Source organism: Callithrix jacchus, chromosome 16 (assembly GCF_049354715.1).
Source record: "Callithrix jacchus isolate 240 chromosome 16, calJac240_pri, whole genome shotgun sequence".
NCBI lineage: Eukaryota > Metazoa > Chordata > Mammalia > Primates > Cebidae > Callithrix > Callithrix jacchus.
This window is the reverse complement of record NC_133517.1, coordinates 177,375-204,512: the sequence shown is the minus strand read 5'-3', so window position 1 is coordinate 204,512 and position 27,138 is coordinate 177,375. Positions and strand designations below refer to the sequence as shown.

Sequence of the window (27,138 nt, the reverse complement as noted above, 5' to 3'; positions counted from 1 at the left end):
AAATTTGCAAAATATCATCACTTTATTGGCTCATTTCCCTTAGAGCTTTCTCCATATATAATAAAAATTTTAATTTACAAAAATTAATCTGATGATATATCAAGTAACCATTTTCTTTTGTTTCCCACTTATGTCTAAAATACAAAAAAAAAAGATTATATGGTGGCTTTACTTAAAAATGATTAAATATGTGTCAGATATATAAAGATTCATCTCAATCCCTTAAAGTACTTACAATGCTATTTTCATATTAATAATACTATGAAGTAACCATTTGTGTTTAGAATAATGACACCAAGATTACATAGCTAGAGATAGATAGGTAAATTAATTCAGAAAGGATATAGAAGGTCTTTTATATGCTAGACATTTTGTTATGGTTCTGGAAATACAGAATGAATAACACAGTATTATTCATACAAAACAGGGTATCCCAAAATGTCAGCCCAGGAAAGAAAAGAAGGGGCCATCTAGACAACATCAAGCTTTTATCTGATGATGGAACAGATACTTTAATGTTTCATCTCCATGTAACAGTATATTTTGTCCTTTCTCCTTCAACTTCTAGAACCAATATTATGAAACGATTAAATAGATTTGTAGAGAAAGCCAGTGAGAGTGGGGAAACAGAATATTAAAGAGAGGAAACTGCACATTAAATAATTATCCAGAATCTTTTGCTAAAAGTATCTAGTTAAGATTTTTACATATATGTCCTTTATGTGTGAAAATCTATATTTTCATATAAGATTATGTATAAATATGTGGTTGTGGCATGACAATGCAGTGATACCGATAATGAAAACTTGGGTTATATTACTGCTTTTTACATTCCTAATCTTTAAAGATTTAGTAAACGTGTATTTCTGTGCTCACTGTACAGTCTTTTCTAGAATGTTGAACATTCTAATAAAAGTATAATTGTGAATAACTGAGTTCTATGTCTGTGCTCTCATATACACTTAGAGTGTTAATACCGAGTGAGCTATTAACAAGAAATTGTTTTCCATGCCTTCATTTTTCCTTTCTTTCTTTCTTTCTTTTTTTTTGTTGTTGTTGAGACATGGAGTCTTGTTCCATGCCCAAGCTGGAGGGCAGTGGTATAATCTCAACACACTGCAACCTCCACCTTCCAGGTTCAAGTGATTCTCCTGCCTCAGCCTCCCAAGTAGCTGGGATTACAGGCAGCTACCATATGCCTGGCTAATTTTTTTTATTTTTTGTAGAGATGGGATTTCACTATATTGGCCAGGCTGGTCTCGAACTCCTGACCTTGTGATCTGCCTGCCTACACTGTCCAAAGCTCGGGGATTACAGGTATGAGCCACTACTCTTGGCCTCATATCTTCATTTTTCATGTTAAGAGAGGAAACATTTTTTCTCTCTTTTAGTGGCATTAAGGTTACTATGGATTTTCAGGAATAAAAGTAAACCCAATGGAGGGAATATCTTTTCTATGGCAGATGATTTTTAATATATCAAGGTTTTGCCATTTGTTTTAGTGCTTAAAATAAACATTATTTATAAGACTACTTACATTTTGATGTTACTTAATGAGGAATACGCCTCATTGATTTGACTAGCTTAAGAGGTCATTTAGAACTTGCCTGTTAACAAGCTGTAATCTGCTGAGCACACAATGACTTTGTTTAAAATTATCTAGTCAGAGCCGATCAATAACAGTAATTGTTTTACACCAATCACTTTTGAAAGTTGCTAATTACTTTGAAGGACATGAATACAGTCATTTTTTTTTTCTAAAGTAGTAACCCATTCACCTTGAAATTAATAAATGTTATAAAAAATTATCTTGCCTCTTGAAAGTACATTTTAAAAAATTTAAAGTGTATATAGTAGTACTGGAATACTAACAGAATAGGCAAAATTTAAGATGTCATTCATTTCTGTAATAGAAAATATAGTAGAATCTCATATATGTTGTATTTTACAATATCAATTAGCTATTGGCTAAACTAGACTTCCTATTAGAAAATACGATATTTGAAACTACTTTCTCTTTTTCTACAATATACATATAAGATGTTTTAGTAGAAAGAGTGTGTGGGCTTTGGAGTGAGAGAAACCTGGGTTTGTATCCTGACTTTCCATTTACTGTTTTACTGCTTATGTGACCCTTAGCAAATTACTTAACCTCAGTTTCTTCATTTTTAACATGGAGATCATGCCCTATTCACAAGGATATTGTGAGAATAAAAGCAGTTAGCATAATACCTGGCACATTCATGGAGCACAATAAATTTTAGATCCTTCATTTCACTGATGGCAGCTTCTTCGCCCACTCAAATGCTGTTTCCTCCAGCTCTTTTTACCACTCATCTCTGGGAAAGCCACTTAAAGATTGATTAATTATACTTCAGTGTGGATGAGTTTTAATTTGTTACCTTAACCATCACTTACTTATTACATTCTTTAATGTCCAATTTTGAATAAAAGGAATTATCTTGGAGAGGAATTTTAGCCTGCCTTTGGAGAGATGTGTAGGGAGTCAGGACATCCGGATGTTTTCTGAAAGCATACCAGTTGTGGTTTCTCTAGATATGGTTGGTGCTGTTTTCAGTAATTGCTGGGTTTGGTGAAGAAAGAGCCCAGGTTGTTGGATTTTTAAAAATATAATTACAGGAAGCTCTTCTTCTTTGAACACAAATCTTTCAGCCAATTTCAGTTTCTTTCCTTTAACATCTCTTTCTCAGAAATGGGAATATTCACTTCTCTGATATTACCAAATCATAAACCCCGATCATTCTTCCTTTTTCTCATTAGGCCAGCATGCAGCTTTTGGGTTTTCTGGCACTCCTAATCTTACTTTATTTATAATTAAATGATATTTTCATGTGATAGATAGACCCTCCCTTAACACTATCTGATATCGTAATATTTTCCTATATAACTTGAATCACTTCTATTGCTGATGATGTATTTCCTTTAAGACTCCGTTTCAAAAAACAAAAAAGAAAGAAAGAATAAAATGAAGCTAGAAAAATTGAGAATTGTTGCTGCCAGGGGAAGGAGGAGGAGGAGGAGGAGGAGGAGAAGGAGGAGGAGGAGGAGAAGGAGGAGGATGAGGAGGAGGGGGAGGGGGAGGAAGAGGAGGGGGAGGAGGAGGAAAAATCAGTCAATCTTATTATGTTTAAAGAACAAAATCCAAGCTAGAAAAATTGAGAATTCCTGCCCAGAGGAGGAGGATGAGGAGGAGGAGGAGGAGGAAAAATCACTCAATCTTATTCTGCTTAAAGAATAAAATCCAAACTAGAAAAATTGTGAATTACTATGAGGAGGGAGAGGAGGAGGAGGAGGAGGAGGAGGAGAAACAATCAGTCAATCTTATTATGTTTAAAGAATAAAATCCAAACTAGAGAAATTGGGAATTGCTACGAGGAGGAGGAAGAGGAGGAGGAGGAGGAGCAGCAGCAGGAAACAATCAGTCAATTTTATTATGTTTCAAGGATAAAATCCAAGCTAGAAAAATTATGAGTTGCTTCCAGGAGGAGGAAGAGGTGGAGGAGGAGGAGGAGGAGAAAGAGGAGAAAACAATCAGTCAATCTTATTATGTTGAAAAAATAAAATCTAAGGAAGAAAAATAGTGAATTGCTGCAAGGAGGAGGTGTGGAGGATGAGGAGGAGGAGGAGGAGGAGGATGAGGAGGATGAGAAAATAATCAGTCAATCTTATTATGTTTAAAGAATAAAATCCAAGTAAAAAAATGTGAATTTCTGAGAGGATAAGGAGGACGAAGAGAAGGAGGAGGAGGAGGAGGAGGAGGAAAAAATCAGTCAATCTTACTATGTTTAAAGAATAAAATCCAAGTTACAAAAATTGTCAATTGCTGCAAAAAGGAGGAGGAGGAGGAGGAAACAATCAGTCAATCTTATTATGTTTAAAGAATAAAATCCAAGCTACAAAAATTTCTAATTGCTGACCGAAGGAGGAAGAGTAGGTGGAGGAGGAGGAGGAAACAATCAGTCCATCTTATTATGTTTAAAAAATAAAAGGCAAGCTAGAAAAATTGTGAATTGCTGTGAGGAAGAGGAGGAGGAAACAATCAGTGAATCTTATTATGTTTTATGCAAAAAATCCAAGAGAGAAAAAATGTGAATTGCTGCCAGGAGGAGGAGGTGGAGGAAGAGGCAGAAGAGGATGAGGAGGAGAAGGAATCATTCATATAGATATTTAAACTTTTGAAAAGTTTTAGGAAAGGTTGGTAAATCTTTACACAAAATTTTGTTAATATTTTTCGATATGTGGTATTTCCTTTTTCTGTATTTAAATAACCTCTGGTATTTTTTTCCTGTCAAATTAAGATCATATTATTTTGTTTGAATTTTTCATATAGTGATATTAGAAAATATAGCAAAAATGTTTATATTAGCAAAGATAGGATTCAAGAAGAGTGACTGATTCTCATTGTTAATGGGGTTGTATAACATATCTAGAATCTGACATAGGTATGGTCTCTCAGACCTCTAACATTCCTCTCATCGAACAATACAAAAACCCTACTTTGATTGTATGTTCTACAAAAAATAAAACTATTTGAATGTCAGCATTGAAGTAAAAGATATAAGAAGCAGATTATTTCAATAAAAATGTTCTTTTTTGAAAATCACAGTTCTCTTTGTTCCCAATTCTGTATTGCAGTGGTTATGAGAATAGGCTCTCTGAAGCCCTAATTTAATTCCTGGATTCATTCTGATAGCCATATATTTATATAAAAACTGTGTAACCTCTATTTTTTAACTGTTTTCACATCTGTAAATGAGGTTAGGAGTATTCTAAAGATTAAATATATAAATATAAGCAAAAACCCTTAGATTAGTGCCTGGCACATATGAAATCAATAAATGTTATCTATTGTTATTGTTAAGGAGGGATTAAAATGTCACAATTGAGATATAAGAATTTCTTTAAATATTTTGATACCACTGAATTTAAGAAGCCCATTAATGAGACCAAATACAAAAACTAAAAGTGTTTTTCAATGAGACCAAATAAAATCTTAAAGTCAGTTGGTTATGAAAAGAAAGAAAAAATCCGTTTGCCCAGGAAGTGGAAATGGTAGGAATTTGTAAAGCAAATTTTAACAAATCTTTTAATAGTTTAGTATTCTGTGAAATAATTATAATTTAAAATAAATTATAATAATCTAAAATTATGTTTATTTTATAATATTTCATAATAAATTTATGAGCAGAACTTATATTTATAACTAATATACTGTTATATTAATGGAAAAGCCTAAGACTTTATTTGATAGTAATTATCAGCCATAATTACCTTAATTTTTAAGTGCTATTACATTTTTTAATAAAAATATTTAATGACATATTTTATCTTTTTATTTACTTTAATAGATTCAGAGACGATGGAGGGGCTACAGGGTTCGGAAATACGTCTTTAATTATTATTATTTCAAAGAGTATCTGAGAGTCGTGTCAGAGACCAATGATGCAATTAGGTAAGTAGGACAATCATCCGTGACTAGGGAAAACTTTGGAAAGGTGAGTCAATGTATGTTGATCAATGCCATACTTAGAAATACTTTCTAAATATAAGTGATATTTAAGCAGGCATTTATTGAATATATATATATATTTATGATTTTATCTACCTTAGTGTATTATTATTATAGTTTTAAAATTTTGTATTCTTCACTGCAGTTTATTTATGTGTGTAGTATCTTGGTCCTATACAAAATAGTTTCAGAAAAATTATTTGATAATGAGATGAATTTATGTGTAAAACAATTCTAGAGATGCAACATTAAATATAAGCTTCAGATGCATTTGAGAAATATGTTCCCTAGCAAGAACTTGCCTCTCCGAGAAGAGAAAATACCATGAAACACATTAAAAGCATCTGTTCACTGTCAGTTTTAATCTGTTTAAACACATAGGAAGATAGGACATAGATTTAGGATACTGGAGCTGTAGAATTATGCAAAGTAAAGGCATCATAATAGTATTCAGGCAGGTTTTCCAAGTTCTATATGTTTTCATGTTACTTTGTAAATAGTTTTTTCCTCCTCTGATAGACCCCACTCTAATGACATGTAAATGACCATATGCATGTAGCACATTTTGATAAAAAAGAAATATTAATTAATAATAGCATTTAGAGAATAGTCTCACTCTTAAAACATTTTGTACATATATCATATATTACCTTATTTTACTTTTTTTTTTTTTTTTTTTTTGAGATGGAGTCTCCTGTCTCCCAAGCAAGCTGGAGTGTAGTGGCACAATCTTAGCTCACTGTGACTTCTGCTTCTGGGGTTCAAGCAATTCTTTTGCCTCAGGCTTCTGAGTAGCTGGAATTACAGCCATCTGCCACTATGTCTGGCTAATTTTTATATTTTTAGTAGAGATGGGTTTTGCCGTGTTGGCTAGGCTGGTTTCTAACGCTTAACCTCAGGTGATCTGCCCGCCTCAGCCTCTCAAAGTGCTGGGGTTATAGGCATGAGCCACTGAACCCAGCCACTTATTTTACTCTTTAAAGTCTTTGAACTAAAGAGAACAATTAATTGACAGTAGATTATTAAAATTAAGGTTTTATCTAAAATCCTAAAATAATATATATTGTAAGATATATATTAAAACTGATTTCCCAACTACTAACTTACACATATGTTGTGAGCATAAAGGGGTCTGGTCTTTGAGGATTACCTATAGAGAATTCGTTAAGTTCATTTCTTTGGAAAGCGAGCAGTTGAGGTGGGAAGGCTTCAATAGGATTTAGTTGGTGAGAGAAGTTGGAAAATTCAGAAACACATGAACCATAGGGGACTGCTGTTTAATTTCTTCTTGAAACATCTACAAATCTAAAGACTGGCTGTCTGTCTACAAATGGCTGACTTTAGTTTGTAAGGAGAAACTAAAGTTTAGTTTTGTTTTTTTTTTTTATACTAGAGAACACCATCATCTTCCGTTATTTTATTATATATATATATGCAGATCTGTTTTATGTACAATTGGTTCTATCAAATAATCAGAACAAGGCATTCTACTGGTAATTTCCCCCCAAATCAATTCAGGTAGAATTAAGACATTTATGCACTTCATGGGCTATCAAAACTTGAGACTTCATTATCAATTTCAGTTCTGAGGCCAACACACAATTCAAAATATACATTAACTAGGTTAAGGCCATTAAGAGTGGGCTGAAAGAAACCATGGATTCAGAACAATGAAACTGTGTATTTTGCTTGTATAAGTCATCATATGAACAGAAAGTATTGTGCGTATCTCATAGCTCTTCAGTGTAGTGGGAGCAGCTTCTGAACATCTAAGGTGATTGCACAGCAGGTGGGAAACAGCTGGTGTAGCCTGCTGGAGGCTTCACCCAGGGAGGGCTCATTTCTTCTCTGTTTCTCCTTATTTGGGTTCTTGTTTCAATTTGTAATCAGCCAGGGCGGCCTTGATTGCATCTTCAGCCAGCATGGAGCAGTGCAGTTTTACGGGAGGAAGGCAGAGCTCCTTGGCGATATCTGTATTTTTGATAGTCAAGGCTTTCTCCACCGTCTTTCCTTTCACCCGTTCAGTGGCTAATGAGCTGGAGGCAACTGCAGAACCACAGCCAAATGTTTTAAACCTAGCATCCACAATCTTCCCCTTTTCATCCACTTGAATCTGTAATTTCATTACATCACCACACGCTGGAGCCCCGACCAATCCAGTTCCACCATTTTTAGATGTCTTGTCAAGGGACCCCACGTTTCTAGGATTTTCATAATGATCAACAACCTTCTTGTGATAGAGCCGGGCCAGACCGACAGCTCCGGAGCAGGCAGGCGGGGGCTCCGGAGCAGCAGGGCCGACACCGCCCATCTCAGACGGCCAGCCCCAGCCGCCGCCATCTTGTCAGCCTACGCCTACGCCTGCGCCTGCGCCGGTCTAGAGCAACGCCAAGGGGTTTGCAAAAGAGAAGGATTATGTGCAGGGCTGGAACTAGGGTGAGACAAGTGAGATTTTTTTAAGGGAAGGAAGTGCTCACTGTCAGGGTCACACAACTGTCAACCTTGAACTTTCATAACCCCAAAAGTGAGTATGTCCTTCAGTTCTGTCCTTTAGGGGCCTCGCTTGCTTCACTCTTGTCTGAGCCCTGAATAGGAGAAAGTCAAGGAGGCAAACAGGTGAAGATGTGGTTTTGGAAAGGTCTGAATCTTTTATTTGACGGGTATTTCTAGTAATTCTTGTTTTCCTCTTGATTTTAATAGGAATCTCTCTAGTCACTAGAGAGTTTGGTGTATCAGTGCTGACAACTTGTTTTAGAGTGGTATTCTTTAGTACATTACAGAGCCATTCTATTATTTCTAGCTCTCTTAAAGTTTTTTAAACCAGGAATGGAAGTTGACTTTAGCAAATGCTTTTGTATAATTATATATGATGCTTTTCCTTTTTTATATATTAATATGCATAGAGCTATATTTTATTAATAGGTGTACTAATATTAAACCAACATTTATTTTAGGAATACATCTAACCAGGTCATTGTTGTTCTTTTGATTTTTCACTAAATTTTGTTCATATTTTATATTGGATACTTACATCCTCTTCTGTAAATGTGATTGGTTGTACAGGGGTCCCTCTTATCCATGGTTTTGTCTTCTGCAGTTTCAGTTATTCATAGTACAGTATAATAAGATATTTTGAGAGAGAACAAGAGAAAGAGTGAGCAAGAACACCCATTTGTATGATCTTTATTATAGTATATTGTTATACGTGTTTTATTTTAGTTTTTGTTATTGTGGTTAATCTCTTACTGTGCCTAATTTATAAACCAAACTTTATCATAGGTCTGTATATATGGGAGGAAATGTAGTATTTGTAGGGCTCACTATTATCTGCAGTTTCAGGCAGCCACAAAGAGCCTTGGAACATATGCTCTGTAAATTACCGGGACTATTGTAAGTTTCTTTCTTATATTGCAATTATCAGATTCTAGTGTCAGGTTTTTGCTATATTTATTGAATAAATTAAGTAGACTTTCAGATATGGGGGTTACTATTCTTTGGAAGTTTAAAATAAATACTTTATAAAACTACCTGGACCCAGAGCCTTTGGAAGAAGGTAAATCGTTAACATTTTCAAACCTTAATTCAGGTTTTCATAAATTTGTTAGAGTCCATTTTCTTTATTTTCAGATAATTATTAGTTTATTTGACATTTAAATAGATCTAATGATATTTACAATATTTTAATTAAAATATGTATTTTACTTGTTTTAGTCCATTTCTCATTATTTAATTTGCATATTTACTTGTTTAAATATTTCTCTTTTGTTCTCAAAATTGTTAGGCTTATCTATATTTTTTAGAGAAATAGCTCTCAGATTCTTTCTTTTAACTTATTTTTTGTTTCCTAATTAAGTATTTTGCTTTCATCTTTAAAAGACCCTCTATTTCTTTGTTTCACAAATAATATATGTCCCTTGTAGAAAAACTGAAAATATGGATAATGTAAAACAAACTAAACAAAAAAATCATCTATAATTTCATCACTCAGAAATAAACACTAGTAGCTTTTTTCTTTTTATTTAAATTTTTTTAGACAGAGTCTCATTCTGTCACCCAGGCTGGAGTGCAGTGGTGCAATCTTGACTCACTGCAACCTCCACTCTTCCAGTTCAAGTGATTCTTCTGCCTCAACCTCCCAAGTAGCTGGGATTTACAGGCCTGAACCGCCACACCCAACTAATTTTTGTACTTTTATTAGAGATGAGGTTTTCCTATGTTATCCAGGCTGGTCTCCAACTCCTGACCTCAGGTGATCTGCCCACCTTGGCCTCCCAAAGTGCTGGGATTACAGGTGTGAGCCACTGTGCTTAGCCTATTAACATTTTTATGTATGTTCTTCCAAGCCTCAGCCACTTATTTGCTGTGTGACCTTGGGAAGATTCTTTAATTTCTCTTATTTTAAATCTCCTCTTAAAGTGGGGAAAATAATAGAATGACTGCATAGGTTTATTATAAGCATAAATGAATCAGTATATGTAAAATGCTTAACAGTGCCTGGTATATAATATGCACTTACTAAATGTTAGTTTATTATTTTATTTCTATGCTGACACAGATATATTTTATAAAATGGCTTAATACAATATGCTATTGTTAACCTATTGTCTTTCAACTTACAAAATATTTTGAACATTTTCATGTCATTAGCTATACCAATATCATTGGTCATAATAGCATTTATCTATCTATCATCTATCTATCTATCTATCTATTTATTTATTTGCAGTGGAGTCTCTCTCTGTTGCCCAGGCTGGAGTGCAGTGGTGCACCTCCACCTCCTGGGTTCAAGTGATTCTCCCACCTCAGCCTCTTGAGTAGTAGCTGGGATTACAGACATCTGCCACCACACCTGGCTAAGTTTTGTATTTTTAGTAGAGATGGGGTTTTGCCATGTTGGCCAGGCTGGTCTTGAACTCCTGACTTCAAGTGATTCACCCACCGTGGCCTCCTAAGGTGCTGGGATTACGGACATGAGCCACCATGCTGGGCTCCATAATATCTGTTGAAATATTCTTTTTTTTTTTTGAGAAGGAGTTTTTCTGTTGTTACCCAGACTGGAGTGCAATGGCATAATCTTGGCTCACCGCAACCTCCACCTCCTGGGTTCAAGCAATTCTCCTGCCTCAGCCTCCCAAGTAGCTGAAACTACAGGTGCGCACCACCATGCCCAGCTACTTTTTGCGTTTTTAGTAGAGACGGGGTTTCACCATGTTGACCAGGATGGTCTTGATCTCTTGACCTCGTGATGCACCCGCCTCGGTCTCCCAAAGTGCTGGGATTATAGGCATGAGCCACTGCGTCCGGCCATCTGTTAAAATATTCTTTATTGTTAGAGATACATTTGCTCTAAATTTTTTGCTATTGTAAACATTGTGTTATTTTAGTACTACTACTAGTTAATGTGGAGTTTCTTACAGTTCTTGCATTCAGTACTTTTTTTACTGCTTTTTACTAATTAAAATGTTTAGGCTAAAATTCTTTTCCATGTGTAATATTGTCTACATTTAATATATTTTTATATATAATGTTCTCATATTCTAATTGCATATTATATATTCTCTTTGAAATTCATTTTTCAATCTCCAGTGGCTTGGCTTTTTCTTGTAATTTAAACATAAATTGATTTCTAGGTTTATTGTGTTATAGTCAGAAAATATATTTGGTACAATTATTACTTCAGGGAATTTATTGAGTTTATCACCATATATATACAGTCACATACCACACAATAATGTTTTGATCCATGATGAAGGACATTTGTGATGGTGGTCCCATAAGATTATAACACTGTACTTTTACTGTACATTTTCTGTTTAGATACACAAACCGTAACCATTGTACTAGTTACATGTAGTATTCAGTACAGCACCATGCTGTACAGGTTTGTAGCCTCAGAGTCAGGGACTATACTATGTACCCTACGTGTGTAGAAGGCCATACTATCTAGGCTGGTGTAAGGACAATATGATGTTTGCATGATGATGAAATTGCCTAATGATGGATTTCTCAGACTGAATCTCTGTCATCACTTAAGCAATGCATGACTATTATTTTTTTTTAGGTATTCTCTAAAGAAAAATGAATAGATTTGGTTTTCTTACTTGAGCTATTTTTGTATTTTAATTGAGCAATAAAATACTCTCATTATCATAACTGTTCAACTCTTTCTAACTTCTCTCATCTTGCTTTATGTTTCTGCTTTTTCTCTTTCCTTTTATACATAAACTATGATTTGTTATTGTGAACTTAAAAAGTATGTATACATATTAGAATCAGGGGCCTTCTGTACCTCAGCTGCAGCTTCATTGAAATTTGAACTTACTTGTTAACTTTTAAAACTGGAGGGCCAGGCACAGTGGTGTGTGCCTGTAGTCCCAGCTACTTGGGAGGTTGAGGCAGGAGGATCACTTGAGCCCAGGAGTTTGAGGCTGTAGTGAGCTGTGATTGTACCACTGTACTCCAGCAGGGGCAACAGAGTGAGACTCTTTCTCTAAAAAAAAATAATAATAATAAATTCAAAAAAATAAAACTGGTAATCCTCTCCTCCCCACTATTTAACACAGAAATTTCTGGAGGCTTCCTTCTACCAAAACACCAACTTTTGAAATATAGGCTTCTATTATCTCTTGCCTGGACTCTTAATTAAGCAAGAACATTTTAACAGTTCTCATTTCTTTTGGTGGAGCACACCTGTAGCCCCAGCTAATTGGGAGGTTGAGGCAGGAGATTCACTTGAACCTGAAAGGCAGAGGGTGCAGTGAACAGAGATTGCACCACTGCACTCCAGCCTGAGAACAGAGTAAGACTTTATCTCAAAAAAAATAAAAATAAAAAAGAATGTATAAACTGACAGGTCACATTATGTCTAAAGATGAAAATATGTAAAACTCTGTGTGTGAGTGTGTGAGTGTGCGTGTGTGTGTGTGTATTCAATCAAAATCTATTCAGTAGAATTTTGTCTAAATACTGAAAATATTTTTAAGAAAATAATATATCTATCAGAACTAAAAACAGGCATAACTCTTCCAAATTATTAGATTTAAAGCATATATAGGGCTGGGCGCAGTGGCTCATGCCTGTAATCCCAGCACTTTAGGAGGCTGAGGCACGTGGATCACGAGGTCAAGAGATCGAGACCATCCTGGTCAACATGGTGAAACCCCGTCTCTACTAAAAATACAAAAAAAAAAAAAAAAAATTAGCTGGGCATGGTGGCACATGCCTGTAATCCCAACTACTCAGGAGGCTGAGGCAGGAGAATTGCCTGAACCCAGGAGGCGGAGGTTGCGGTGAGCCGAGATTGCGCCATTGCACTCCAGCCTGGGTAACAAGAATGAAACTCTGTCTCAAAAAAAAAAAAAAAAAAAAAAGTATATATAAATAGGTCTGTACTGAAAGCCTAATAATGAAAATCTATAGCAAGAAAGTATAGAACTAAGACAACACACATGTAAAACATCAATAAGTATAAGTGAATATAACTTATTTGTTTATTTATTTTTGAGATGGAGTCTTGCACTGTTGCCCAGGCTGTAGTGCAGTGACGTGATCTCAGCTCCCTGCAGTCTCTGCCTCCTGGGTTCTCCTGCCTCAGCCTTCTGAGTGCCTGAAACTACAAGCGTGCACTGCCACACCCAGCTAAACTTTTTTTTTTTTTTTTGTATTTTTAGTAGAGACAGGGTTTCACCATCTTGGCCAGGATGGTCTCAATCTCCTGACCCCATGATCTGCCCACCTCGGCCTCCCAAAGTGCTGGGATTACTGGCATGAGCCACCTAATATAATTTATTTTTAAAAGAAAATGAATCAGTTTCTCCCATATTAGTCCATAGATTTCATTAAATTTCTAACAAAATTTCAGCCGAGTGTTTTGTAGATGTACATAACCTTTTTCTAAAATGTATATGGAAAAGCAAAACCCTGAGAATAAATAAAACGATCTGAAAAAAAACTAGAGTGAAAGAAATCTTTCTGCCCAATATCAAGGTTTATTTTATAGTTACAGTAGATAAGCTAGGGTTTACTGGCAGTGGGATAGACACATAGGCAAACAAGAAAGAACAGAAAGTCCAAAAATAGACCGCATAATTATACCTACCTTGTCTCTGACAACGTGCAAAAGCAAATCAATGAAGGAAAGTTAGCCTTTTAAAAAAAATGATGCTAGAACAATTAGATATTCATTGTTACAAATGAATTAAAAATGAATTACAAATGTAAAATGGAATACAATAAAACTTATAGAAAAATAAAAGGAGAAAATGTTTGGGATCTAGGGACAGGCAAAAAAATCTTAGAATTGACTCGAAAAGAAATGATTTATAAAAAAAATTCAAAAACTGGATGCCATTAAAATTAAAAAGTTATCTGCTGTGAAAAAGATTATATTAAAAGAATGAAACGATAAGCTACACATTGAAAGAAAATGTTTTCAAACCAAGTATCTGATAAAAAATGTATTCTGAATACATTTTTAAAAACTCCAAAAATCTCAAATGTAAAAATATAAATAGTCTAATTAGAAAATGGGCAAAACACAAGAAAAGACATTTCTCAAGAATACAAATGGAAAAATAAAAAGGTATTAACCTTTGTTAGTTATTAGGGAAATCCAATTAAAACCTCAGTACACACCTATCAGAGTGGCTACAATTTTTTTTTTTAATTTTTTATTGCATTTTAGGTTTTGGGGTACATGAGCAGAGCATGCAATACAGTTGCATAGGTACACACATGGCAGTGTGTTTTGTTTCCTTTCTCTCCTTCACCTACATTTGGCATTTCTCCCCAGGTCATCCCTCCCCACCACCCCCTCCCACTGTCCCTCCCCTTTTCCCCCCAATAGACCCCAGTGTTTAGTACTCCCCTCCCTGTGTTCATGTGTTCTCATTTTTCATCACCCACCTATGAGTGAGAATATGCGATGTTTCATTTTCTGTTCTTGTGTCAGTTTGCTGAGGATGATGTTCTTCAGATTCATCTATGTCGCTACAAATGACACAAACTCATCATTTCTGATTGCTGGATAATACTCCATGGTGTATATGTGCCACATTTTTCCAATCCAGTCTATTATCAATGGGCATTTGGATTGATTTCAGGTCTTTGCTATTGTAAAACAGTGCTGCAATGAACATTTGTGTACATGTGTCCTTATAGTAGAACGATTTATAGTCTTTTGGATATATACCCAGTAATGGGATTGCTGGGTCAAATGGAATTTCTATTTCTAAGGCCTTGAGGAATCGCCACACTGTCTTCCACAATGGTTGAACTAATTTACACTCCCACCAACAGTGTATAAGTGTTCCTTTTCCTCCACATCCTCTCCAGCATCTGTTGTCTCCAGATTTTTTAATGATCGTCATTCTAACTGGCGTGAGATGGTATCTCAATGTGGTTTTGATTTGCATCTCTCTGATGACCAGTGACGATGAGCATTTTTTCATATGATTGTTGGCCTCATATATGTCTTCTTTCGTAAAGTGTCTGTTCATATCCTTTGCCCACTTTTGAATGGGCTTGTTTGTTTTTTTCCTGTAAATCAGTTTGAGTTCTTTGTAAATTCTGGATATCAGCCCTTTGTCAGATGGGTAAACTGCAAACATTTTTTCCCATTCTGTTGGTTGCCGATTCACTCTAGTGACTGTTTCTTTTGTCGTGCAGAAGATGTGGAGTTTCATTAGGTCCCATTTGTCTATTTTGGCTTTTGTTGCCAATGCTTCTGGTGTTTTGTTCATGAAGTCCTTGCCTACTCCTATGTCCTGGATAGTTTTGCCTAGATTTCCTTCTAGGGTTTTTATGGTGCCAGGTCTTATGTTTATGTCTTTAATCCATCTGGAGTTTATTTTAGCGTAAGGTGTCAGGAAGGGGTCTAGTTTCTGCTTTCTGCACATGGCTAGCCAGTTTTCCCAACACCATTTGTTAAACAGGGAATCCTTTCCCCATTGCTTGTTTTTGTCAGGTTTATCAAAGATTGTATACTTGTAGATATGTTGTGTTTCCTTCGGTGCCTCTGTTTTGTTCCATTGGTCTATATCTCTGTAATGGTACCAGTACCATGCTGTTTTGATTACTGTAGCCTTGTAGTATAGTTTGAAATCTGGTAGTGTGATGCCCCCCGCTGTGTTCTTTTTGCTTAGAATTGACTTGGCTATGCAGGCTCTCTTTTGGTTCCATATGAAGTTCATGGTGGTTTTTTCCAGTTCTGTGAAGAAAGTCAATGGTAGCTTGATGGGGATAGCATTGATTCTGTAAATTACTTTGGGCAGTATAGCCATTTTCACGATATTAATTCTTCATAACCATGAACATGGAATGTTTCTCCATCTGTTTGTGTCCTCTCTGATTTCGTTGAGCAGTTGTTTGTAGTTCTCCTTGAAGAGGTCCCTTACGTTCCTTGTGAGTTGTATTTTTAGGTATTTTATTCTTTTTGTAGCAATTGTGAATGGCAGTTCATTCTTGATTTGGCTTTCTTTAAGTCTGTTATTGGTGTAGACGAATGCTTGTGATTTTTGCACATTGATTTTATATCCTGAGACTTTGCCGAAGTTGCTTATCAGTTTCAGGAGTTTTTGGGCTGAGGTGATGGGGTCTTCTAGGTATACTATCATGTCGTCTGCAAATAGAGACAATTTGGCTTCCACCTTTCCTATTTGAATACCCTTTATTTCTTTTTCTTGCCTGATTGCTCTGGCTAGAACTTCCAGTACTATACTGAATAGGAGTGGTGAAAGAGGGCATCCTTGTCTAGTGTCGGATTTCAAAGGGAATGCTTCCAGTTTTTGCCCATTCAGTATGATATTGGCTGTTGGTTTGTCATAAATAGCTTTTATTACTTTGAGATATGTTCCATCGATACCGAGTTTATTGAGGGTTTTTAGCATAAAGGGCTGTTGAATTTTGTCAAATGCCTTCTCTGTGTCAATTGAAATAATCATGTGGTTTTTGTTTTTGGTTCTGTTTATGTGGTGAATTACATTTATAGACTTGCGTATGTTGAACCAGCCTCGCATCCCCGGGATGAATCCTACTTGATCATGATGAATAAGTTTTTTGATTTGCTGTTGCAATTGGCTTGCCAATATTTTATTGAAGATTTTTGCATCTATGTTCATCATGGATATTGGCCTGAAGTTTTCTTTTCTTGTTGGGTCTCTGCTGGGTTATGGTATCAGGATTATTTTGGTCTCATAAAATGATTTGGGAAGATTTCCTCTTTTTGGATTATTTGGAATAGTTTTAGAAGGAATGGTACCAGCTTCTCTTTGTGTGTCTGGTAGAATTCGGCTGTGAACCCATCTGGACCTGGGCTTTTTTTGTGTGGTAGGCTACAATTTTTTAAAATAAAAAAAAAAAAATACTGGTGAAGACAGAAACTGCAACACTCATACATTTCTGGTGAAAAGGTAAATAGTACAGCTGCTTGGGAAAACAGTTTTGCAGTTCCCTGTAAAACTAACTATGAAATTTCCATAGGCCCAATACTTACACCGTTGGGTATTTATTCCAGAAAAATAGAAATGTGTACTCACATATAATCTGCACACAAATGTTATATAGCAGCTTCATTCATAACACCTCCAAAATAGAAACAACCCAGATGTCCTTCAATGGGTAAATGGTTAATGAAACATCATAATGTGAACTAGTACTTTGCAATCAAAAGGAAATATCACTACATGCAACAACTTGAACAAATCTCCAGGGAATAATGCTGGGTGGAAAATAAGTCAATCATAAATGGTTTGACATAACAATATAATTCCATTTATATAATATTCTTGAAATGACAAAGTTATAGAAATGGCAAACAGATGAATGGTTGGCAGTTAGGTATTGTGGAAGGGGAGTGTGGTAGAATAGAAGCGAGTGTGGTTATAAAAGGGCAACGCAAGGAATATTTGGGGAGATGAAACTGTTCTGTATGTTGGCTGGGCCAGGAGATACATAAAACTGCACATGTCATAAAATTGCATAGACCGAACTACACACACACACACACACACACACACACACACACAGTAAATTTGGGAAAATCTGAATAAGATTGATGGCTTTTATCAAGGTCAACATCCTGGCTATGATATTGTACTATAGTTTTGCAAGATGTTGGTATTGGGTTAACATAGAATATCTTTGTATTTTTTTTACAATTGCATGTGAATCTACAATTGTCTCAAAGACAAAGGTTAACTTTTTTAAAAAGGAAAGAAAATTACAGGTGGTTACCACCATGCCCACCTAATTTTTGTATTTTTAGTAAAGAAAGGTTTTCACTGTGTAAGCCAGGCTGGTGGTGAAGTCTTGTGATCTGCCCACCTCAGCCTCCCAAAGTGCTGAGATTACAGATTTGAGCCACAGTGCCCAGCCTAATTTTTGTATTTTTAGTAGAGATGGTGCTTAACCATGTTGGCCAGGCTGGGCTGGAACTCCTGACCTCAGGTGATCTGTCTGCCTCGGCCTCTCAAAGTGCTGGGATTACAGATGTGAGCCACTGTGACCAGCCTAATTTTTGTATTTTTAGTAGAGATGGTGTTTCATCATGTTGGCCAGGCTGGGCTGGAACTCCTGACCTCAGGTGATCTGTCTGCGTCGGCCTCCCAAAATCCTGGGATTACAGGCGTGAGCCACGGTGCTTGATCTCTAAATCACATTGGATAATTTGAAAGTAAGAAAAAGAAATGGTGAAGAGTCACCAAGAAGATGCATATAAAACTTAGCAAGGTATGAATCTTGATTTCACAAAAGGTTGAATAAAGGGCAAATAAGATAAGACAAAGAAGAATGCTATAGACAAGATTTAAGTCATGAATGTCTATTACCCATGACCTTAGCATCACACTTCATGAAGCAATCTTCCATTATATGAATACAAATAAAAGCATTATAAAAACATATTATAAAGGGTTTTTTGTTCATATTTACCTCTCTCAGTTTTTGAGCAATAAAGGATTTTTTTAAACATGTTCTAGAAAATCTAAAAATCTTAACTATTAAAGAGAACAAACTATGAGCTCTATACTATAAAACTATAATATATTTTATTTTCAAAGTCTGTGCATTTTAAAAATTCATTATATGTTAGGTCACAAAGAGATTCTCAATAAAACTTAAAAAATAGAAATAGAACAGGTGTTATTTTCTGATCATAATGTAATAAATTAGGAAATTTTATTGAGATAAAAGAAGAAATGAGACTTGCTTTCAGCTGCATTGTAAATTAGCTGTTCTCAAGTATCTTCTTGTTGTATGTAATACAACTAGATCGGGAAAAGGTCAACACATAAATTGTAATGCATTTCTGGATTCCAAGAAAGTAATAAAAATCTCCGAAGGACAATGAAAACAAAATGAGCTAAACAATGAGGCAGGGGGCAGCGGCTCACACCTGTAATCCCAGTACTTTGGGAAGCCAAGGCAGGCAGATCACCTGAATTCAGGTGTTCAACACCAGCCTGGCCAACATGATGAAACCCCATCATTACTAAAAATACAAAAAATTAGCTGGATGTGGAGGTGTGGGCCTGTAATCTGAGATACTCAGGAGGCTAAGGCATGAGAATCGCTTGAACCCGGGAGGCAAAGGTTGCAAAGGTTGCCTGTTGTCCATACATCCATCATAAAACTTATCACATTCTACTCATGTTTATTATCTCATTTCATACCCCTACAATGAGGTGAAATCCTTCCACCACCTTTCAGTACCTTCTAGAATTCACCCTCTAGTAGGGGTACAAGCATATTACACAACACCGGGCTAATTTTTAAAATTTTTTATTAGAGCCAGGTGCGGTGGCTCACACCTGTAATCCCAGCACTTTTGGAGGCTGAAGTGGGCAGATCACAAGGTTAGGAGTTCAAGACCAGCCTGGCCAATATGGTGAAACCCAATCTCTCCTAAAAATACAAAAATTAGCCAGGCATGGTGACGGGTGTCTGTAGTCTCACCTAGGCTGAGGCAGGAGAATCACTTAAACTTGGGAAGCGAAGGTTGCAGTAAGCCAATATTGTACCACTGAACTCTCAGCCATACTGCTATTGACTTGTCTGTAATCTCTAGTTTGTTTTTCAACTATTTGATGCATATTTCAACTATTCGATGCATATTTTTAACTTTTCTTTCTAGTCATCCTGCCTTATAACTTTGTTTTTATATTTTTATTTATATTTGTGCAAGGAGTAATTTGTATTTAATTTTTCATATTTATAGTAGAGACAGGGTTTCACCATGTTGGCCAGGCTGGTCTGGAACTCCTGACCTCAAGTGATCCTCCTGCCTCAGTCTCCCAAAATGTTCGGATTACAGGCCTGAGCTACTGCGCCTGGCCTATACTTATGTTTTTTAAATATAATAAAATTATTTTTTATTTGTATCTTGGAGTTTTTTGGATTATTTATATTGTTTATATATGTATTTATTTAGCGATAGGTTCTTGCTGTTGCCCAGGCTGGAGTGCAGTGGGGCAGTCTCAGCTCACTTACAACCACTGCCTCCTGGGTTCAAACAATTCTTGTGTCTCAGCCTCATGAATAGCTGTGACTACAAGTGCATGCCACCACACTCGGCTAGGTTTTGGATTTTTTGTAGAGATAGGGTTTCGCCATGTTGGCCAGGCTTTCTTGAACTCCTGACCTAAGTGATTCACCCGCCTTGGCCTCTCAGAATGCTGGGATTACAGATATGAGGCACCACACCTGGCCTCTATATATATATATATATATATGTGTGTGTGTGTGTGTGTGTGTGTGTGTGTATGTATACATATATGTGCGTATATACACACATATATGCATATATATACATACATATATACATATATGTATATATATATTTTTATATAGACTATATAAAGAGACATGATTTTAGTAGAGTTTTTTTTTTTAGTAGATTTTCTTGTTCTTTGAGATGTTCTTTGCTCTTATTGCTCAGGCTGGAGTGCAATGCCATGATCTTGGCTCACTGCAACCTCCACCTCCCAGGTTCAAACAATTCTCCTGCCTCAGCCTCCCACGTTGCTGGGACTGCAGGCACCCACCACCATGCATGACTGATTTTTTGTATTTTTAGTAGAGACATGGTTTCACCATGTTGTCCAGGCTGGTCTTGAACTCCTGACTTCAGGTGATTCACCTGTCTCAGCCTCCCAAAGTGCTGGTATTACTGGCATGAGTCAAGGCACCCAGCCTATATTATTTATTTTTGTTTCAGGTTTATTTCTTAGGTTTGCCTGGTGTTATGACTTTTATTGGTGCTCTTATTGTCTGATTTTCAAAATCTATTTTTTTATACTCTTTTGTTTCCATTTCGTTTTGATCATTTTTCTTTAATCTGTTCTCAATGTGCTTTCCTGTGCTTTCAGCATTATCTATTCTTCTTTTCGCTCTTTCCAATGGAAATTTCGTTTCTATATTGACTATATTTTTCAATTATGACTTTAGCTCTATCAACTCATCCTTTTCTTTTGGAAATTATAAATAATACAAAAATGTATAAAACTTAATATAAAAATAGAGGCAATCACTAAAATTTGATACATATATACGCATTTACTTTTATTCTTACTACTCTTTAAACAAAAATAACATGTAATAATGCATTACGTGCTTAAAATTTTACGTAAATGCTGTCTTGTCACATGTTTAAGTGTTCTATAATTAAACCTTTTTAAACTAACAACACATTTGCAAATTCTATTTGTACAGATAGACTTCGTTTATTTAATTGCTATATTTTATTGATTACTTGAACTTAACACAGAATTGCTATAAATGGATCACCACTGAAGTCTAAGCTTTATTCTAATTTTTTAAATTACCATGGTTTTTCTCGAATCATCTTATTTTTGTTGTTAATACGTCAGTTTCCTCTTTCTCTACCCGTTTGGAAGGTATATAATTCAGATTCTTTCTTCTACTGATAACCCTCAAATTGTAACATACCATATAACGTATTTACCTTCTTTCTCCTTTAAACAATAAGCCTTGTAATACATTAAATGTGATCCTCTCTGTAGCTTCAATTATCGGTGGAAGTCAATTACTTTGGTTTTAACTTTGTTTTTAAATCTGTTCCAAAATGGCTTTTTAGAATATTTAACAGTGAATACTTATTTAGATTTGTCAACATATTTTGCTAGTTTTATTGCTCACTGTTACTTTTAAAATCTCACTGTTTCCCTGTGAGTTCCATTTTTACTTGCTGAATGTAATCCTCTGGTATTTTTTCAGCTGGGTCTGTGGGTAGTAACTTTCTCAGTTTTATATATCTTAAATTAGCTTTATCCCATATGCTCTATTGAATGATAGTTATATGATTATAAAATTCTGAGATAACAAATGTTTTCTTTCAGGTGTTTTAACATATTATTTTATTACTTTTTTTTTGAGATAGAGTCTCACTCTGTCACCCAGGCTGGAGTGCAGTGCCGAGATCTCGGCTAACTACAACCTCGTCCTCCCATGTTCAAGCAATTCTCCCACCTCAGCCTCCTGAGTAGCTGGGAATACAAGTGCCCACCACCACACCTGGCTAATTTTTCTATTTTTATTAGAGATGGGGTTTCACCATTGTTGGCCAGGCTGGTCTCGAACTTCTAACCTCAGTGATCCACTTGCCGCAGCAAGTGCTGGGATTACAGGTGTGAGCCACTGCGCCCAGCATTTTTCTTTTCTTTTTTTTGAGATGGAGTCTCACTCTGTTGCTCAGGCTGCAGTGCAGTGGTGTGATCTCAGCTCACTGCAACCTCTGCTTCCCAGGTTCAAGCAATTCTCACTGCCTCAGCCTCCCAAGTAGTTGGAATTACAGGTGCCCACAACCATGCCCATAATCATTGCTGGCTTCTTTTGTATTTTTAGCCGAGATGAGGTTTTGCCATGTTGGTCAGGCTGGTCTTGAACTCCTGACTTCAGGTGAACTGCTGGCCTCAGCCTTCCAAGGTGCTGGGATTAAAGGCATCAGCCCCCTCACCTGGACTATTTCATTACTTTTTATCCTAAATTGTCACTGATGTACAAAGTGTGATGTTGGTCAAGCTGTCTTTGGCAGATCACTCTCTAGTACCTTTAATTTTTTTTTCTTTTCTTCTCTAATGTTCTGTTGTTTTACCACAATGTATCTAAGAATTTAAAAATATGGACTGTAGCCAGGCGTGGTGGCTCACGACTTTAATCCCAGCACCTCAGGAGGCTGAGACGGCTGGATCACGGGGTCAAGAGATCGAGACCATCCTGGTCAACCTGGTAAAACCCCGTCTCTAGTAAAAATCAAAAAAATTAGCTGGGCATGGTGGCACGTGCCTGTAATCCCAGCTACTCGGGAAGCTGAGGCAGGAGAATTGCCTGAACCCAGGAGGCAGAGGTTTGGAGTGAGCCGAGATCATGCCATTGCACTCCAGCCTGGGTGACAAGAGCGAAACTCTGTCAAAAAAAAAAAAATAAATAAATATGGACTGCTTTCTATTTAATGAGCTGCTTTAATTTTATGACTCATGTTTTCCTGCTTAGGAATTCATGTTTAGGAAAATTCTCAGCCATACTGCTATTGATTTGTCTCTAATCTCTAGTTTGTTTTTCAACTATTTGCATATTTTTAACCTTTCTTTCTAGTCACCTTGGCTTGTAACTTCTTTTTTATATTTTTATTTATATTTGTGCTAGGAGTAATTTGTATCTATTTTCCAATTAATTAATTTTCTCTTTAGTTTGTTATTGTCTGCTGTTAAATTCATTTACTGAGTTTTTATTTTCAATGAATATATGTTTAAAATTTAGAGGGGTCTCTTTTTAAAAAATCCTCACCCCTCTTTATTTTATATATTCTTATAGTTGCTATTCTCTAGTCTCTTTGAACATTTTATTTTTTGTTGTTTTTTTGTGGATTTAAAAAAAATTTTATTTTAGGTTCAGAATACATATCTACACCCAAATCCTATCTCAAATTGTAATTCCCACATGTTGATGAAGCAGCCTGTAATCTCCACGTGTGGAGGGAGGAACATGAGGGGATGATGAGGGCCATTCACCCATGCTGTTTTGTGATAGGGAGTGAATTCTCACAAGATCTGGTGGTTTTACAAGTGGTAGTTTGTTCTGTGCTCTCACACATTCCTACTCTTGCCTGCTGCCATGTTAGATGTGCCTGCTTTCCCTTTTGCCATGATTGTAAGTTTCCTGAGGCTTCCACAGCCATGCAGAACTGTGAGTCAGTTAAACCCCTTTCCTTTATAAATCACCCTCTCTCAGGAAGTTTTTTAAAGCAGTGTGAAAATGAACTAATAATACTATCCATGAGCATGGAATGTTTTTTCATTTGGTTGCACTTTTGCTGATTTCTTTGAGCAGTGTTTTGTAATTCTCACTGTAGAGATCCGTCACCTCCCTGGTTAGCTATATTTCTATGTATTTTATTATTTTTGTGGCTATTACTAATGGGATGTCTTCTTGATTTGCCTCACAGCTTGGATGTTGTTTGTGTATAGCAATGCTGCTGGTTTTTATACATTGATTTTATGCCTTGAAACTTTGCTGAAGTTGTTTATCAGGTCAAAGAGCTTTTAGGCAGATTATGGGGTTTTCTCGGTATAGAACCATATCATCTGAAATCAGGGATAGTTTGACTTCCTCTCTTCCTATTTGGTTGCCTTTTATTTCCTTCTTTTTCTGATTGCTCTGATCAGGACTTCCAGTACTATGTTGAATAGGAGTGGTGAGATAGGGCATCCTTAGCTTGTTCCACTTTTCAGAAAGACTTGCTTTCAGTTTTTGCCCATTCAGTATGATTTTGGCTGTGCATTTGCCTATGAAGAGGCTTAGATTTCCACATAATAATAGTGGGAGACATTGACATCTAAGCATGGCAGTATTAGACGGATTATTGAGGCAGAAAACTAACAAAGATGTTCGGGACCTGAATGTGACACTTGACTAAATGACCTAATAGACATCTATTTTCAGTACTCTCCACCCCAAAAACAATAGAATATGCATTCTTCTCATCTGCTAATATTGACCTCACAGTCAGTCATAAAGCAATCCTCAGCAAAAGTTAAAAAAAAAAAAACCCCAAATTTTACTAACCACACCACAAGAAAAATAGAAATACATGCTAAGAAAATTCCTCATAAGCATATAATTACATAGAAATTAAACAATCTGCTCCTGAATGATCTTTGTGTAAACAATGAAATTAAGGCAGAAATCAAGAAATTATTTGAAACTGACGAGAGCAAAGATACAACATACCAGAATCTCTGGGACACAGCTCAAGCAGTGTCAAGGGAGATTTTCATAGCACTAAATGTCCACATAAAAATGTCAGAAATACCTGAAACGAATAATTTAACACCACACCTGGAGGAACTAGAGAAACAAGAACACACCAACTGTAAAGATAGAAGAAGACGAGAAATAACCAAATTTAAAGCTGAACCGAAGGAAATTGAAAGAAAACATGAAACAAAAGATCAATGAATTCATGAGTTGACTTTTTGGAAGAATTAATAAGATAAATAGACCACTAGCTAGACTAATAAAGAAAAATAGAGAGAAGATACAAATAAACACAATCACAAATGAAAAAGGGAATATTATACTACTGACCCCACAGAAATACAGAAAACCTTCAGAGACTACTAGGAATACCTCTTTGCACATAAGCAAAAATCCTAGAAAAAATGGATCAATTCCTAGAAACATACAACCTCCCAAGATTGAACCAGGAAAAATGTAATCCCTGAACAGACCAATAATGAGTTTCAAAACTGAATTAGTAATAAGAAGCCTACCAACAAGCAAAAGCCCAAAACCAGACAGACTCATAGCCAAATTTGATCAGATGTTTAAAGAAGAACTGGTAACATTTTTACCAAAACTCTTCCAAAAAATTGAGGAGAAGTTTCTCCTTTCTATCTCATTCTATGAGGCTAGCATCATGAATTGATGCTAAAACCTGGCAGCGATGCAAAGACAAAAGAGTTCAGGCCAATATCCTTGATGAACATAGATGCAAAAATCCCCAACAGAATAGTAGCAAACCTTGTCCAGCAGCATATTAAAAAGCAAATCCACCATCAGCAAGTGAGCTTTATCCCTGGGATGCAAGGTAGGTTCAACACACACAAATCAATAAATTTGATTTGTTACATAAACAGAGCTAAAAACAAAAACCACATGATTATCTCAGCGTGTGCCAAAAAAGGCTTTCAATAAAATTCAGCATTCCTTCATGTTAAAAATCCTCAACAAACAAGGCATTGAAGGAACATACTTCAAAATAAGAGCCATCTATGAAAAACTCACAGCCAACTTTAAACATTTTGAACATACTGGATTTAAGGTTTCTTTCAGATATTCTTATTTGTATTTCTTAGGATGAAAATTTTCTTTTTTTCTTGGCTATCTCTTTCGACTCTTTCATGATGACTGAATTTCTTTCATAGTTTGAAAATTTTGTGAGATCAGATAGGCCATTTAGTCAAAGTGTCATGCATCTAGAATTAATGGAAATGCTCTCACAAAGCAGTTTCCCTTGCCAGTCCCGACGAGTTTCACAGTTTCAAGAACATTTAATTGTAGTGGTTGCAAATTTTGGAATCTGGATATCATACCACGTGAGTAGTGGGATTTTAGTCCATATATTTCATTTGGTCTGGGTCTCTGATTTCTCATAATAAATGTTTTTACAAGGCGGTCATGATGACCTATGACTAAAGACCCAGCTATTTGGGAAGCTGAGGCAGGAAGATCGTTGAAGCCCCAGAGTTTGAGTGCAACCTGGGCAACACAGGGAGACCCTGTCTCCAAAAAAAAATCAAAACAAAAAACAAAAAATGAAGAAAAAGTCTTTGTATTCACAGAATACAAGCAGTTGGCATTTCCTTTGGGACTCCTGGTTTACATATGAAGCATAGTGTTGCCTTACTCATGCTCCAAAATGTTGCTTACCCTCCACTTCCTGAGGGCGGTGAAGTTCAGATGCAAGAAATAATGGCCTTAGGGTGTTCCTAATAAACTTGTAGGCAGGTTCAGTTTTACCATTTACCTAATTTTGAGCTTCCATATTTATTATATAAATTCTTGGTGTTGAGTGTGGCTAAATATTCAAAAATATCCAAAATTATTTTTTTTACATATGTTCCACATATTTTCAGTTGGAGAGGGGGATGGCAAACAGTCTTTGTAGTTAAGTTCACCAGCTGAAAACCTATCCACCTGTTTTCATTCTTTCTGTTGTCATCCGGTCTTTAATAAGACCTGTAGCATCTCCTTTTAGGAGGTCATTGATCATTGTTATGTTTTTTGAGGTGTGTATTCTCCAGCAGTTGATTGATTTTCCTGATCTTTTACTGCCTTTTTGTTCTTATTGCATTTATTAATAGAGTATATGTAGTTTCTTTATTTTTATTATCTTGGAAAGGGGTATTGTAAAAAGATGATGTTGGGGAAGATTCAGAGAGGGGCTCTGGGGGTGGCTGGAGGTCTTCTTGGCTCAGAGTATAGCTCTACATATGTGACTCTCTGTGAACTGGTTTAGCATTTCGTTTTTATGTTCACAGTGATTGAAATTATTAGACTGCTTATTACTTAAGGACTCTCTTTTGACATCTATG

At 36.0% G+C, this 27,138-nt stretch overlaps 1 protein-coding gene and 1 pseudogene across 8 annotated transcripts in view; one reads left to right on the top strand and one right to left on the bottom strand.

Moving 5' to 3' along the window:
- LOC100399809 (spermatogenesis-associated protein 17) overlaps nt 1-27,138 on the top strand; it is a 213,970-nt gene that overhangs the window by 45,080 nt on the left and 141,752 nt on the right. For all 8 annotated transcript variants that reach the window (XM_078353498.1, XM_078353497.1, XM_054246471.2 and 5 more), the window contains one exon: nt 5,370-5,473. In XM_078353498.1, the coding sequence (XP_078209624.1) occupies nt 5,370-5,473 (104 nt within the window). The remainder of the gene's footprint in view (nt 1-5,369; nt 5,474-27,138) is intronic.
- On the bottom strand, nt 6,949-7,870 carry LOC100401125 (iron-sulfur cluster assembly enzyme ISCU pseudogene; annotated as a pseudogene).